The sequence below is a fragment of the Mirounga angustirostris genome, unplaced genomic scaffold (assembly GCF_029215605.1).
Source record: "Mirounga angustirostris isolate CCGP_5_RB_7025 unplaced genomic scaffold, mMirAng1.0.hap1 SCAF_2, whole genome shotgun sequence".
Classification (NCBI taxonomy): domain Eukaryota; kingdom Metazoa; phylum Chordata; class Mammalia; order Carnivora; family Phocidae; genus Mirounga; species Mirounga angustirostris.
The window spans coordinates 58,158,778-58,171,801 of record NW_026991710.1 but is presented as its reverse complement, the minus strand read 5'-3'; the positions used below and the strand labels follow the sequence as shown (position 1 = coordinate 58,171,801).

Here is a 13,024-nt window from a genome sequence, read left to right as displayed (position 1 = left end):
TGACTTGGGGTTTATACTTAGGTTTGAATAAAATCCTAAGACATGGCTCTGAAAATGCAAAGAGGTCAATGAATCCAAAAATGTCTTTCTACTACATAATAGTGAGCACTCTTTTTTTCATGGATTTTATTTAACACAGCTAATTCACTGTCTTCCCTGCCTGTACATTCCTCTGTGATAATTAACATTCCTGTTTTGTTTTGTTTTTTGGAGAGGTGGGGAGATAAAAAATAAGGCGTTAGTCTCAAAAGGGAAGTAGCCCTTTCCTGTTAAGTAGTGTGTTCTAAGAATGAAATCACTGAGAAAAGTATGTAAGTACCCATGTCTATGATTTCTTTAAGGGCGATTCTTGCACATGAAGTTGTAGCAACAAAGCTTAAATCTTTGAGAACAATTACTGCCAATTAAGTACTTTAACATTTTTTAAACCCATTTTTTTGTTGACATTGACCTTCTCCTTTAGCCCATTGACCAGCTGGCATAAAGTATTGCAGCTCTGTTTGCTCTATGATTTTTTCCATTGAAATGTTAGGAGTAAATAATTTTAGTTTCCAAAGTACCAGTCAAATGGATATTATTTTGAAGGACAGTAGAGGCTCTTTGCTTGTGTATTTTAAAAAACATATACCAGGGTGCCTGGCTGGCTCAGTCAGTAGAGCATGAGATTCTTGATCTCAGAATCATGAGTTTGAGCCCCATGTTGGATGTAGAGATTATAAAGAAATAAACTTAAAAAATATACACCATTCGTATTATAATTGTACCCTTTTTTGCCCTACCACTAATTTTTATTGCTTATGTTCATTCAAGTACCTTAATTATCATCGTGTTTTCAGGAATCTCTCTAAATGTGAATTGTTTTTTGAGGCTGCAAACATCTTAATTTTTTATTTTAGGAGATGCTGAAGAAGTGTCATCTTTGTATGGAATCAATAGTACAAGCCAAAGATAGACAGGCTGCTGAAGCAAACAAAAATGCCAGCATTTTATTAGAGGAGTTAGACTTGGAAAAGGTAATGATAACCTTTACATATAAAAAGTTCCTTTTCCTCTTTTGCCTTCCCCCTAATTGTAATCTATTGTTTTTTGGTTTTATTTCATTTTGTTTTTGCTTTAACCAATGCACATGTTTTTTCCTCCCAAGTTTGGCTCAGGTAGAGAGAATTATGACTATTTTAAATATCATTAAAATAACTTTCTTTGTAATCAAATTAACAAAATTTTATTATAGGAATTGCATTGATCTGGAAGTCAGAAAACCTAACCTCAATAATCAAGTTTAGTCTTACCTCAAAGAATGATCTCTTAATCCCCATCCAAATTGATCTTTCATTGATCCTAGACCTTGTAATTTATTGCCAACAGATTTATCAGACGTACCGAATGCATTACCATCACATAACCAACCAGTGAATTACAACCACTTGGTGGAATGTTTAATGAGTACATTTTTTAAATGGATGATTTGTCTTATACTTTTCTCTTTCAGGTAGAACAGCATCATTCCCATCTATTTCCATAGGGAGTAAAATACTATAAACAACATTTGGTTTTGACAATCCTGTAGCTCCTTTCTCCCCCTTCCTATTAGTGACTCTATATTCTAGAATGTAATACAAATAGTAATCACAGCAGGAGAAGAGTTGGGATACATATTCTGCCATATTTCATCTTTTATAAAAAGGTTAAAAATGCTATAAAAATTTTTTAACTGCTATGAAACTTAACAAGTACTGTTTAAATTTATAAAGGCTATCCAGTGATAATTTTAACTTTTTGACTTGAGTCAGTTCCCTTCTTTTTTAGTGTATTTGCTGACTTTGTTAAACTATAAATTTCAACTTACATAAACAAAAAATGAATTATTTTAAAGATTTTATTCTAATTTAAATGTGAAAATACACTTATTTTTCAGAAAATATATTTAATATTGGAGGTTCTTCATTTAAAAAGATCTGGTTTAAATTCCGATCAAACAAATTAGTTTTTTGGCCATTTTGAAATTTTAAAAGAATGTGAGCACATTGAGAGGTAGATATTTATAATCATTATAACAATTACTTGACCTATTTTCATATTCAGTCTTATACTTATTTAATGCCTACTAAATACCAAGCAGTATAATAAGACCAAGTTGTATGATAAAATATGTATTATTTTAGTCTTCTCACTAAAAAATATTACTACCTTCCTCTTACAGATGGAGAAACTAAATCTGTGGGAAATTAAGTAACTTGCTTACGCTATAGTAGGGTTTGAACCCAGTTTTTTTTTTCATTCCAAATTCCCAGGTTCCTACTCTTAATTGAACATAACCTACCTCTTGGTTCTTTGTTCCCAAAGTATTATAATATCCTGTTTTGGCATTACTCTCCTATTTTTACATCTTAGAACTCTCCTGTCTCTTAAGTTATTTCATGATACTGTTTCTTTTTGCATTTTTATAAATCTAGAAAGCATCCTTTCTATAGCTGAGACATACGTATCTGTTTTTACATAAAATCTTTAATTTTTTCATGCCTTGATATTTATACATTACAGTAAATACATCTAGGAATTTATTGCATACCTATAGATTATAAAGTCAGGAAGCAATTTATAGGAGACATCTTTTTTAAAATATCTGTTCTCAATCAACTTCAGTTTTTTTCTTTATTACAGTGTGTTCAGTTTAAACTGAAATATGCAAAGATAACTAAAGAAAAACATATGTCACCATTGTAACATTTAACGAAAGTTAAAAACCTGGTATGGTAACTGAAGTCTACACCTCTACAATTACCTTTTAAGAATGTACGTGATCTGCCCACCCACGATACTTCTTACACCTCCCAGATCTTATATATATTTTTTTTATTACTTTCTTTGGTCACTTAGCTCCATCCATACTGACCATCCTCTTTTTGCTCTTTCTGTGCCGTCTGCCTTAAATGTCCCTTCATTTGCCTCTTTTTTTAGTCTCCCTTCCACAAATACTCTTACTACTCTTCTTCCCTTCTCTATTTTCACTGTGTAACATTCTAAATACTGTATTTTATTTAGTTATCTTATTTGACTCTACCACTACAATGCATGTACCACAAAATGGTGCCTCGTATGTCATAGGCGCTCAATAGGTAATTCTTGAGCGAATGAATATTCACACATATGGAGATGGTGCACTTTTTTTTTAAAAAAGAATCATGTGAACACATTACTCTAATACTTGCTTTTCCCTCTCCCAGTAATTGATGGATATTGTCAGTTGATAGTGCTTTAAATAACTGCAGAATGTACTCCGTAGTAAGTTTGTTTCCAGTTTTTTGTCACTACAAATAATGTTACAATGAAAATCCTTATACATATTTCCTTATATTTTGGTGCTTTTATTTTTATAGAATAAGTTTCTTCACTTGAGTCAATATATTTTAAATTTGATACTTCTAGAATATTTTCCTACTATTATCAACAACGCAAGTGTCATTTCCTTGAATTCTTTGCAATATTTCTTAACCTTGATGTTAATGCTTTCAAGAACCTCAGATTTAAAGCAAGTCAAAAGGAACTTCTTTCAAATGTCATTTCATATTTTTCCACAATATTAAAACTCAAAGTGATAAATAATTCTTAATCATAAACTAATTAGGGGCGCCTGGGTGGCTCAGCTATTCAGCGTCTGCCTTCGGCTCAGGTCATGATCCCAGGGTCCTGGGATCGAGTCCCGCATCGGGTTCCTTGCTCGGCAGGGAAGCCTGCTTCTCCCTCTCCCACTCCCCCTGCTTGTGTTCCCTCTCTCGCTGTCTCTCTCTCTCTCTCTCTCTGTCAAAAAATAAATAAAAATCTTTTAAAAAAATAAATAAAAAATAATAAATAAACTAATTAGATGTAAATTGATTCTTTTGCATGCACTGGTACTTTACAGTTTTGAATAGGGGTGGTATAGAGATAAAATTCTAGATTACAGAGGAGGTTCTTCTTACCTTCTAGACCAGTATTTCTATTTGAAAAATTATCAGACTGGGGCACCTGGGTGGCTCAGTCATTAAGTGTCTGCCTTCGGCTCAGGTCATGATCCCAGGGTCCTGGGATCGAGCCCTATGTCAGGCTCCCTGCTCCTCAGGAAGCCCGTTTCTCCCTCTCCCACTCCCCTTGCTTGTGTTCCCTCTCTTGCTCTGTGTCTCTCTGTCAATTAAATAAAATCTTTAAAAAAATAAAAATTACCAGACTGAGATCTGATAGGGTTTGGTTCACTTATTTTTACTTATGACTTGTATCTGGGAAAATACACTTTTTTTTTTTGCCTTTGAAACAGTGTATTCTGGCTCCACCATATCTGATTTAGGAACATCACTGGAGTTGGTTTTGTCTGGTCTAAGTTGCATGTTCTGTATAGGTAATTTATTGCTTATATAAAAGTGCTTATTTGATCAGCCTTCCTAATTTGAAAATTTGGGTTAATAGGTTTATAAAAACTGCTGCTGAAAATACTACCCATTATATTTATCAGATTCCCTTATCCTTGTTCAGCAAACATTTATTTACTGAGCATTTATTATGTGAAAGAATCCTTGCTTTGGAGCATTTTATCTGGTCAAACTGTGGAATTCTCTTGCAGTTAATTGTTTCTTCTTTTAGGGTATTAACGACTAGGTTATACTCATGGCTGTTGGTATCCTTAGTGGATATTGTTGGTCTGTGTTTTTGATATATTTGTTTCACCCCTCCATTTTATTACTTATTGTTTCTTCCCCTACTTTTTCCTTTGTAAACTTGCATTACCTTTTAGGGAGCTGTATAGGGTATATTTTTTAAATATTCCTATTAGATGTTTTCAGTTGGGTTTTTTTGCCATCACCTGAAGCTTTTAATATGCCAATTCCACGATCTTAATTTTATACATTTCATTCTCTGATCATCTTTTCAGCTTTACTCCCTCTGGAATTCCCCCTCCAACAATCCAGACAACACTGCCTACCAATATATTGTAGGATTCATCTATCCTACCACTCTTTGCTGTTCCTTACTCTTTTCTTTCTTCTTATTCTTACCTGTATCCTAGTAACTAAATGTGTAGGAAAAAGAATTCAACCCTGTTGATGAATTTTACTTTAAATGGGTGACAATAAATTCTTTAATGCTGCCTAGTAGTTACACTGTATTTCCCTAATTTAATTCATTCTCCCACTCGTCTAGACCATTATTACTTTTTCTGTTATCCTCTGACTTCCAATACATCCTCTCCTTCACCCTCAGTTAATGACCTTGCATTCTACATCAGTGAGAAAACTGAAGCATCAGAAGTAAACTGTCAGACTTTCCCCACCCACGAATTTCTATCCATATTCTTCCTCCCATTTACTAAGTAAACTTTTTGCAACCAGTCCATCTAGTGAACTAGATCTGGTTTCCCTTACTCAAAAACATTGTGGCAATTCTTTTTTCTTTGTCCTATATCATTTTTCTTCTTCTCTTGGGTCATTCTTATCATCATATAAGCTTAGTTTCCAGCCTTAAAAATCCTTTTGATTCCTCCAACTCCCTCTTCCCAGTTTTCAGCTACAAGCTCATTCCTTTGCTCCCCTTTGCAGCTAAACAATGACAGCAAACTCATCTATTTTAGTTATTTCCAATTCTTCATCCTTTTTTATTTTTTTAAGATTTATTTATTTGAGGAAGAGAGAGCATAAGCGGAAGGGGCAAGGAGAGGGAGAGAGAATCCCAAGCAGATTCCATGCTGAGTGTGGATCCCAACACGGGGCTCGATCCCACAACTCTGAGATCAAGACCTCAGCAGAAACCAGGAGTTGGTTTCAACCAACTCTTCCACCTAGGTGCCCCAAATTCTTCATCCTTTTCGAATCTATTCCTGTCAGGCTCTTACTCTCACAACCCCAACAAAACTGCTTTTATGGTCCCCAGTGACTTTCATGTAGCCAAATGCAGTGTTCAGTTCTTTATCCTTATCTCACTAAGCCCAGTAACACTTGATGTACTCTTTTCACTTGATCTCCATTGCTCTGCACACTCTTGGCTTTTCTCCTGCCTCCCTGGATGGTCCTTCTATGTCTCCTTTACTACTTCCTCCTTTTCTCCTCCCTTAGTTGGCAAGGCCCTTAGCTCTTTACATGATCATCTTCGTGCACTGGTCATCTCATTCTGCTTCTTAAATTTAAGTATATACCAGCTGATCCCAAATATATATCTTTAGCACAGACCTCTTCCCTAAACTCCAGTCTCATATCCAACTAGCTACTCAGCCTGTCCATTTGGATACCAATTAGAGATCTCATAGTTGTGTCCAAATGTCAACTCCTGATCTTTGCCTACCCCAGACCCACAACTCTGTCTTGTAATTGCTTATGCTAAAAGCCTTGAAGTCATTGTTGATTCCTTCTTATCCTCCACTGTGTTGGAAAATCTTGTTACCTTTGCCTTAGAATTATATCTAGAATCCTAGTCACTTTTTTTTTTAATCACTTTTCACCCTGGTTCAAGTCATTAATACTGTCTTTTACCTGTATTACCCAGTAGTAATTTAACTGACCTCCCTGATTCCATCAGTGCTTGGCAGTCTATTCTTCAACCTCTTAAATCCTTTAAATCAAATCGTATCACTCTTCTGCTCAAACCCTACGTGCTATTTCTCTCAGAGTAAAAGATAAAGTCTTTAAAACACCCTGCCAGGCCTTAGGTGATCAAGACTTCTGATACTCTCTTAGGAAGTCATTTTCTACTAGTCTCGGCCACAATGGCCTCCTTGAACATAAAGCTTATGTACTGGCTGTCCTCTTTTCCTGAAATACTTCCAATCTTTTAGACATTCACTTAAATCAGGCTTACACTGATCACCCTGTTTAAAATTGAAACCCCTTAAGGCGCCTGGGTGGCTCAGTCGTTAAGCGTCTGCCTTCAGCTCAGGTTATGATCCCAGGGTCCTGGGATTGAGCCCCACATTGGGCTCCCTGCTCCGCGGGAAGCCTGCTTCTCCCTCTCCCACTCCCCCTGCTTGTGTTCCCTCTCTCACTGTGTCTCTCTCTGTCAAATAAATAAATAAGATCTTTAAAAAAAAAAAAAAATCAAAACCCCTTGGGACTCCTGGGTGGCTCAGTCAGTTAAACATCCAACTCTTGATTTTTTAGCTCAGGTCATGATCTCCAGGTCATAAGATCAGGCCCTGTGTCGGGCTCGGTGCTGGGCAGTGAGCCTGGGTAAGTTCTTTCTCCCTCTCCCTCTGCCCCCACCCCACCTCCTCACTCTCTCTCAAAAAAAAAAAAAAAAAAAAAACCACTCCAAAATCAAAACCCCTTACCTGTCCCCATATACACACTTCTCTTCCCCTTCTCTAGTATCTTATATTGTACTTAACACCTTTTTGAAAACTGTGTAATGTATTTATTATGTTTGTCATCTGTGTGCCTCCCCTCCCACCCAACTAAATGTTACGTTTTATAAGCTTCATGAGGGTAGGGATATTTTATCTAGTCTACTGATTAGTTCCAAGACTAGAACCATGTTTAGTACATAGCAAATTACCAATTAATTTTTGTTGGATCCTGCCCTTCCCTTCCCCTGATCCTCCCTGACCTCTTTTTCTGTTATTGGTATCACTACTCATGAGTCAGTAATGAAATCTTGCTATCACTTTCAGCTGCTCATTTCATTCCCTATATCCATCAAATGAATTCATGCAGTAAATTAACTTAATCCAGTGCCTGGTACATTTAAACCCTCCACATATTAAACCATATCATTGTCATCATCATCGTTACCTTTAATTGAGCTTTGGCAGTCACTCTATGAGCCTCTGTTCCATCCTCTCCTCTCAGTTACCATTCCTCACCTGAAGTATTGCAGTGGGCTTCTTAATGGTCTCCCTATATAAATAAATATTTTTGTCTCTGTCACCTTTTGCCTTCATTTTAATCCTTCTCCATTCCAATGTAACTTTTCCACAGTTCCCATAGTTTTCTTATACACAGGTGGGATTACCTTACACCCTCCTCAAAAACTTTCAGTCTCTCTTCATTGTCTGCATGGGAAAAGCCAAACATTCAGGTCCTCCTAGCTTACTACTTCTCCAGGCTCATCACTCATTATGGTTTTCTCCAGCTTGCATTATCTCGTTTACTTTCATATATGTAAATTTGCAGATGGTATTTCTTTAGTCTGGACTGCCTCTCCCCAGATTCTAAAATTCTCATCTTAAAAAGCTTAACTCTCAAAGATCACTTTGTTTCCTGAAACCTCAATTAGAAATCACCAGTTGAGTTAGGGCCTTTTCCTTTTCCACAGTGAGGTTATTCTACAACTTGACTCTTTTCTTCAAAGCCTCTACCCTCCCCCATATATACTCAGAAACATATAGCAGTTCCCCAGTAAGTGAAATGAGGTCTAGGTTTGTACCATGAAAAAATAGAGGATGTAGACTGAATTTCTAACCCTGTTTTCTGTACCTCCAGACTTCCTTGAATCTTCATGGTTTATTCTGCTTTCATCTGTTCTCTTTGGGATCTTAGTATCAGTTGTTACCACCTCCCGCATATTCTTTTATCTTTAGTGTCTGCAGTTTCACTAACTCCTACCCTCTGCCTACAACTTAATCAAGGTAACTATTATAATGAGACTTTACCTCAGACTTAGTATTTTGCTTTCCTTCTCCAGATATTTTAAGAGAATAATCTATGTCTTGTTGACTCTACTTTTAAAATTTATAGTCCTCAGCCCAGGATCACTTGCCTACTCCTCCACTACTCCAGTGAACTAACTATAAAGGGATCACCAATGGCATCTTAACTGCCAAATTTTATTACCTCTTTTCAGTTCTTACTGATACTTAATGAAACTTATCAGTGTTGATCACTTTCCTTCATAAAACTCTTCTCACTGAAGCCATCTTCTCTTGATTGTCTTCCTCTATCTGATTATGCCTTCCTAAAGTCTCATTTGCTCTTCCTTTGGATATCTCCCTCCTACATATATAATACACACACATAAATACACATTCATATAGTTAATAACTTTTTCCCTTTGGTGATCTCATCTAATTGTTAGTTTTATATACCACCTGCAAACTTATGATGCCTCTTAATAAATGTGTATCTATATTTTTAATTCTGCCTAATTTTTTTTAGAGACCTTCATGCCTTTTTAGGTTCTTTTACAGCCATAGTCTGAGATCTGTCCTTCAGAAAGCGTTTTCTTAGGACCTCTGAATTTGTGCTCCACTTTTTAGTGAGTTGAAAGGGTTAGTACATCTGTGGGATTACCCAAATACTAGCCATAGAACTTTAAGATTTAGAGAGTAAATACCTTGCCTTTAGGGCTGAACTCATATACTATGAGTCTGATAATCCAAACTTACTATTGTCAAAGGACCAGCCTCCACTGATGGAACTCTCTAAGGCCTGAGGGTACTTGCATGCCTAAGACCCAGCTGCACCTACAAACTAAGACCTACCTTAGCCCATCACCCCCACCCACATCTAGGCCAAATGGGTCTGCTTTCTGATTTAAGTTTTTCTATTCTTAAAATAGTTCTTTTCCCCCTTGATAGCAGTCACAATGACCTCCTACCACCAGACAAAAAAATCCAGCAAATCTAAAAATCCATCCTGGTTTAACCAAAAGTCTTTCTTTCTTTTTTTTTTTTTTTTTTAAGATTTTATTTATTTATTTGACACAGAGAGAGATAGCGAGAGAGGGAACACAAGCAGGGGGAGTGGGAAAGGGAGAAACAGGCTTCCCGCCAAGCAGGGAGCCCGATGCGGGGCTCAGTCCCAGGACCCTGAGATCATGACCTGAGCCAAAGGCAGTCGCTTAACCAACTGAGCCACCCAGGCACCCCATTTACGTTTAACCAAAAGTCTTAAACTTTACTTGTTATTCTGATCCCCTGTATACCTTTCCTAAGGCTTTTCTGTCCCCACAGACATGATATAGATAAAATGTTTTATTTGGCCACAGTTGCTTTGAAAATATTTTCCTTGGCATACCGTTCAACCCACTTCTACAGACCCTTCTCTTTCCCTTCCACTTAACCTGTTCGTTTCATCAAAGTCAGATCCAGACAGGACAACGTCACTGGAGTTCAGAGATAGAAAGCACGTTTCCTGAGGGCAGGCAGCTAGCTCCATTTAAGCAAGGCCCAGTGAGCAGAGTCACATATGCTTACTTACTTCTTTCAAACGCTTCAGTCAGATATTATTCCTCTTCCTGTGTAAGGGAGTGAAGGTCACCAGTTTTCTTCTCAGTCCTGCAAGGTGAAAAGCTGCTCTTTTACTGGTCTTCAGACTGGAATTTGTCTACTTCTGGAGGACTAGCAAAACTTTCTAGGGCTACCATGCAGACGATGTTTAGATCTTTAACTTCCCATTTGTATTCTTTCCTGAAATCCCTCTGCCTGAGAAAATATCAGTGTTCTACAGATTCTCTTTAATTATTACCCTTTTCAGGAACAAAAGATTTTTCTCTCATCCAAAAGAATGTAATTATGGTGCACTGCCCCAGGGTGTAAAAGCTTTCAAGGTGGACAAAACCTTTCAGGTATCTAACAGGGATAATTTGAAAAGGCAGGAATGTCTAGCAAAAGCAAAAACTTAAAAAATCTTAAAAAATGAAACAAAGTGTGATTAGCCTTTTGAGCCCATATTTGACTCTGGTTTCATTAGTTAGGATATTGTGACATTTTCCATAAACTATGTGTCATTGTTTTGATACATATATTTAAAATACACACACACATAATACACAGAACACTGGATTATGGGCAGGAAGTACATAGTTTGAAAACGTCTTTTAGAGGACATGGAAAGGAAAGCATTTGAAGATGATTTTCTTACTTTATGAATCAAAGGAAAATTTAATAGAGGACATGGAAATGAAAGCATTTGAAGATGATTTTCTTACTTTATGAATCAAAGAGGAAAAATTAATAGTTAACATCACTTTTAAGAGATGTTATACTTTTAAACTTATTCTTAATTTTTTGACTATGAAAGTAACCATTTTCACAAATAGAAACAATGAACAACTTATATTAAGTAAAATTGAAAGCCACCATCTTTCTGCTACCCTTCTTCCAATCCTCCACTCTAGTCAGTAGCTTTGATTTGTATCCTCTTCACCTTTTTTCTCTATTTCTACAAATAGAGCCGCATAAAGGGTTCCTTTCCCAATAAGGGGGATCATTGGTCTGCGGTGTGTATTCTTTTCTTCTAACCAGTGTAATTTGGGAGCATATTACCAAGTATATAACACTTTTAATGGCTGCCTCGTATTTTATGAATGTATACTGTTGTTAATTTATTCCCCCTACCCTTGGCATTGATGGATTTACCTGTTTCCACTTGCCATTATAATCAGTTTTGCAGTGGAAATTATTTTTTCACTATGGTCATTTTATAGAATAAATTCTTAGGATAAACAGTTTGTAATTTTCATAGGAGGCTTTCAAATTACCTTTCCTAAAATATAAATATTTATACCCACAGCAGTATGGGAAGGAACTTATTTGCCCGAACTTCTGTTGATATATGATATCTTTTTTAATTTTGCAGAATTAATGAACAAAACAGGGTAACTTATTTTAATTTACATTTATTCAGTGATTAAGAAGCTATGTATCATTCTTCCGTTTTAAAATTAGATTGTTTTTTATCATTAATTTGATCTTGACATTTAAAAATATTATTTTCTCTTTACAGTGATTTGACTATGATCTTGATCAAACAATAAATTGAACTAGATGACTTCGAATTTTATGGTATTCTAGTTCCCTTATGATAAAATGATATTATGTGAAAACTTTTTTTTTACAAGGTAAATCTGTTTTATCGATCCTTTAACAGTTAAGAGAAGAAAGCCGGAGGTTGGCTTTGGCTGCCAAAAGAGAAAAGAGAAAGGAAAAGAGACGAAAGAAAAAGGAAGAACAAAGAAGAAAACTAGAAGAAATTGAAGCCAAAAATAAAGAGAACTTTGAACTCCAAGCTGCTCAAGAAAAAGAAAAACATAAAGTTGAAGGTATTTTCTCTAAATTACCATCTAATTTGATTCATGTAATACATTGTATTCAAAATTATATTTCCTTAAATATCAATAACTTAAGGTAAAAGTAGATTTCTAAGTCATTAAGCCCTTGAAGTACTTATCCACTATTTTCATTTATTGACTTCTCCCTAGCTTTTTATTTTGAAGAATTTCTTTTTTTTTTAAGAGTTTATTTATTTGACAGAGAAAGAGACAGCGAGAGCAGGAACACAAGCAGGGGGAGTGGGAGAGGGAGAAGCAGGCTTCCTGTGGAGCAGGGAGCCTGATGTGGGGCTTGATCCCAGGACCCTGGGATCATGACATGAGCCGAAGGCAGACACTTAACAACTGAGCCACCCAGGCGCCCCTATTTTCAAGAATTTCAAAGCTACAGACAAGTTGAAAGAATGATAAAATGAATACCTCAATACCCTCCACCTAGATTTTTAAAATAAACATTTTACCATATTTGCTTTATTTTTTTCTCTCTAAATATATATGTATATTATTTCTAAGCTGTCTAAAAGTAAGTTGCAGACATTCTGACATTGCACCTATAAAACTTCAACACGTATCCTAGGAATGACATGTGCTTATATAATCACAATACCTTTTATAATACCTAAAAAATTAAGAGTAATTCCATAATATCATTTGTTACTCTAACCATATTTAGATTTTTTCTCAAAATGAGGGAATTATTTTAACTAGATTCTAACTAAACAATTATTTGATATGAAGATATTGTGAGGAGAAACCATTGCTTTTAAACCACCAAATATATATGCAATGTGTGTGTGTGTGTTTGTGTGTAATTTCCCTCTCCTCCAGCCTTTTGATTTTGAAAATGTCCAAACTATAGAAAAGTTTATGGAATAGTATGATGAACACCTGTCTGTCACCTAGATTCCTATAACATTTTGGCACATTAATTTAGTTTATCTTTTTTCCTCTCTTTTTGAACAGATTACATGTAAGTTGGACACCCCATGCAGTATCAGCACTAAATACTTAAATATGT

At 35.8% G+C, this 13,024-nt stretch overlaps 1 protein-coding gene across 6 annotated transcripts in view; it reads left to right on the top strand.

Annotated features, from left to right (window-relative positions):
- Positions 1-13,024, top strand: part of ANKRD17 (ankyrin repeat domain 17) — a 164,862-nt gene that overhangs the window by 128,894 nt on the left and 22,944 nt on the right. For 5 of the 6 annotated variants that reach the window (XM_064584566.1, XM_045881019.3, XM_045881017.3 and 2 more), the window contains 2 exons: positions 897-1,013; positions 11,826-11,997. In XM_064584566.1, the coding sequence (XP_064440636.1) occupies positions 897-1,013; positions 11,826-11,997 (289 nt within the window). The remainder of the gene's footprint in view (positions 1-896; positions 1,014-11,825; positions 11,998-13,024) is intronic. The other variant, XM_054508895.2, reaches the window with a different exon arrangement.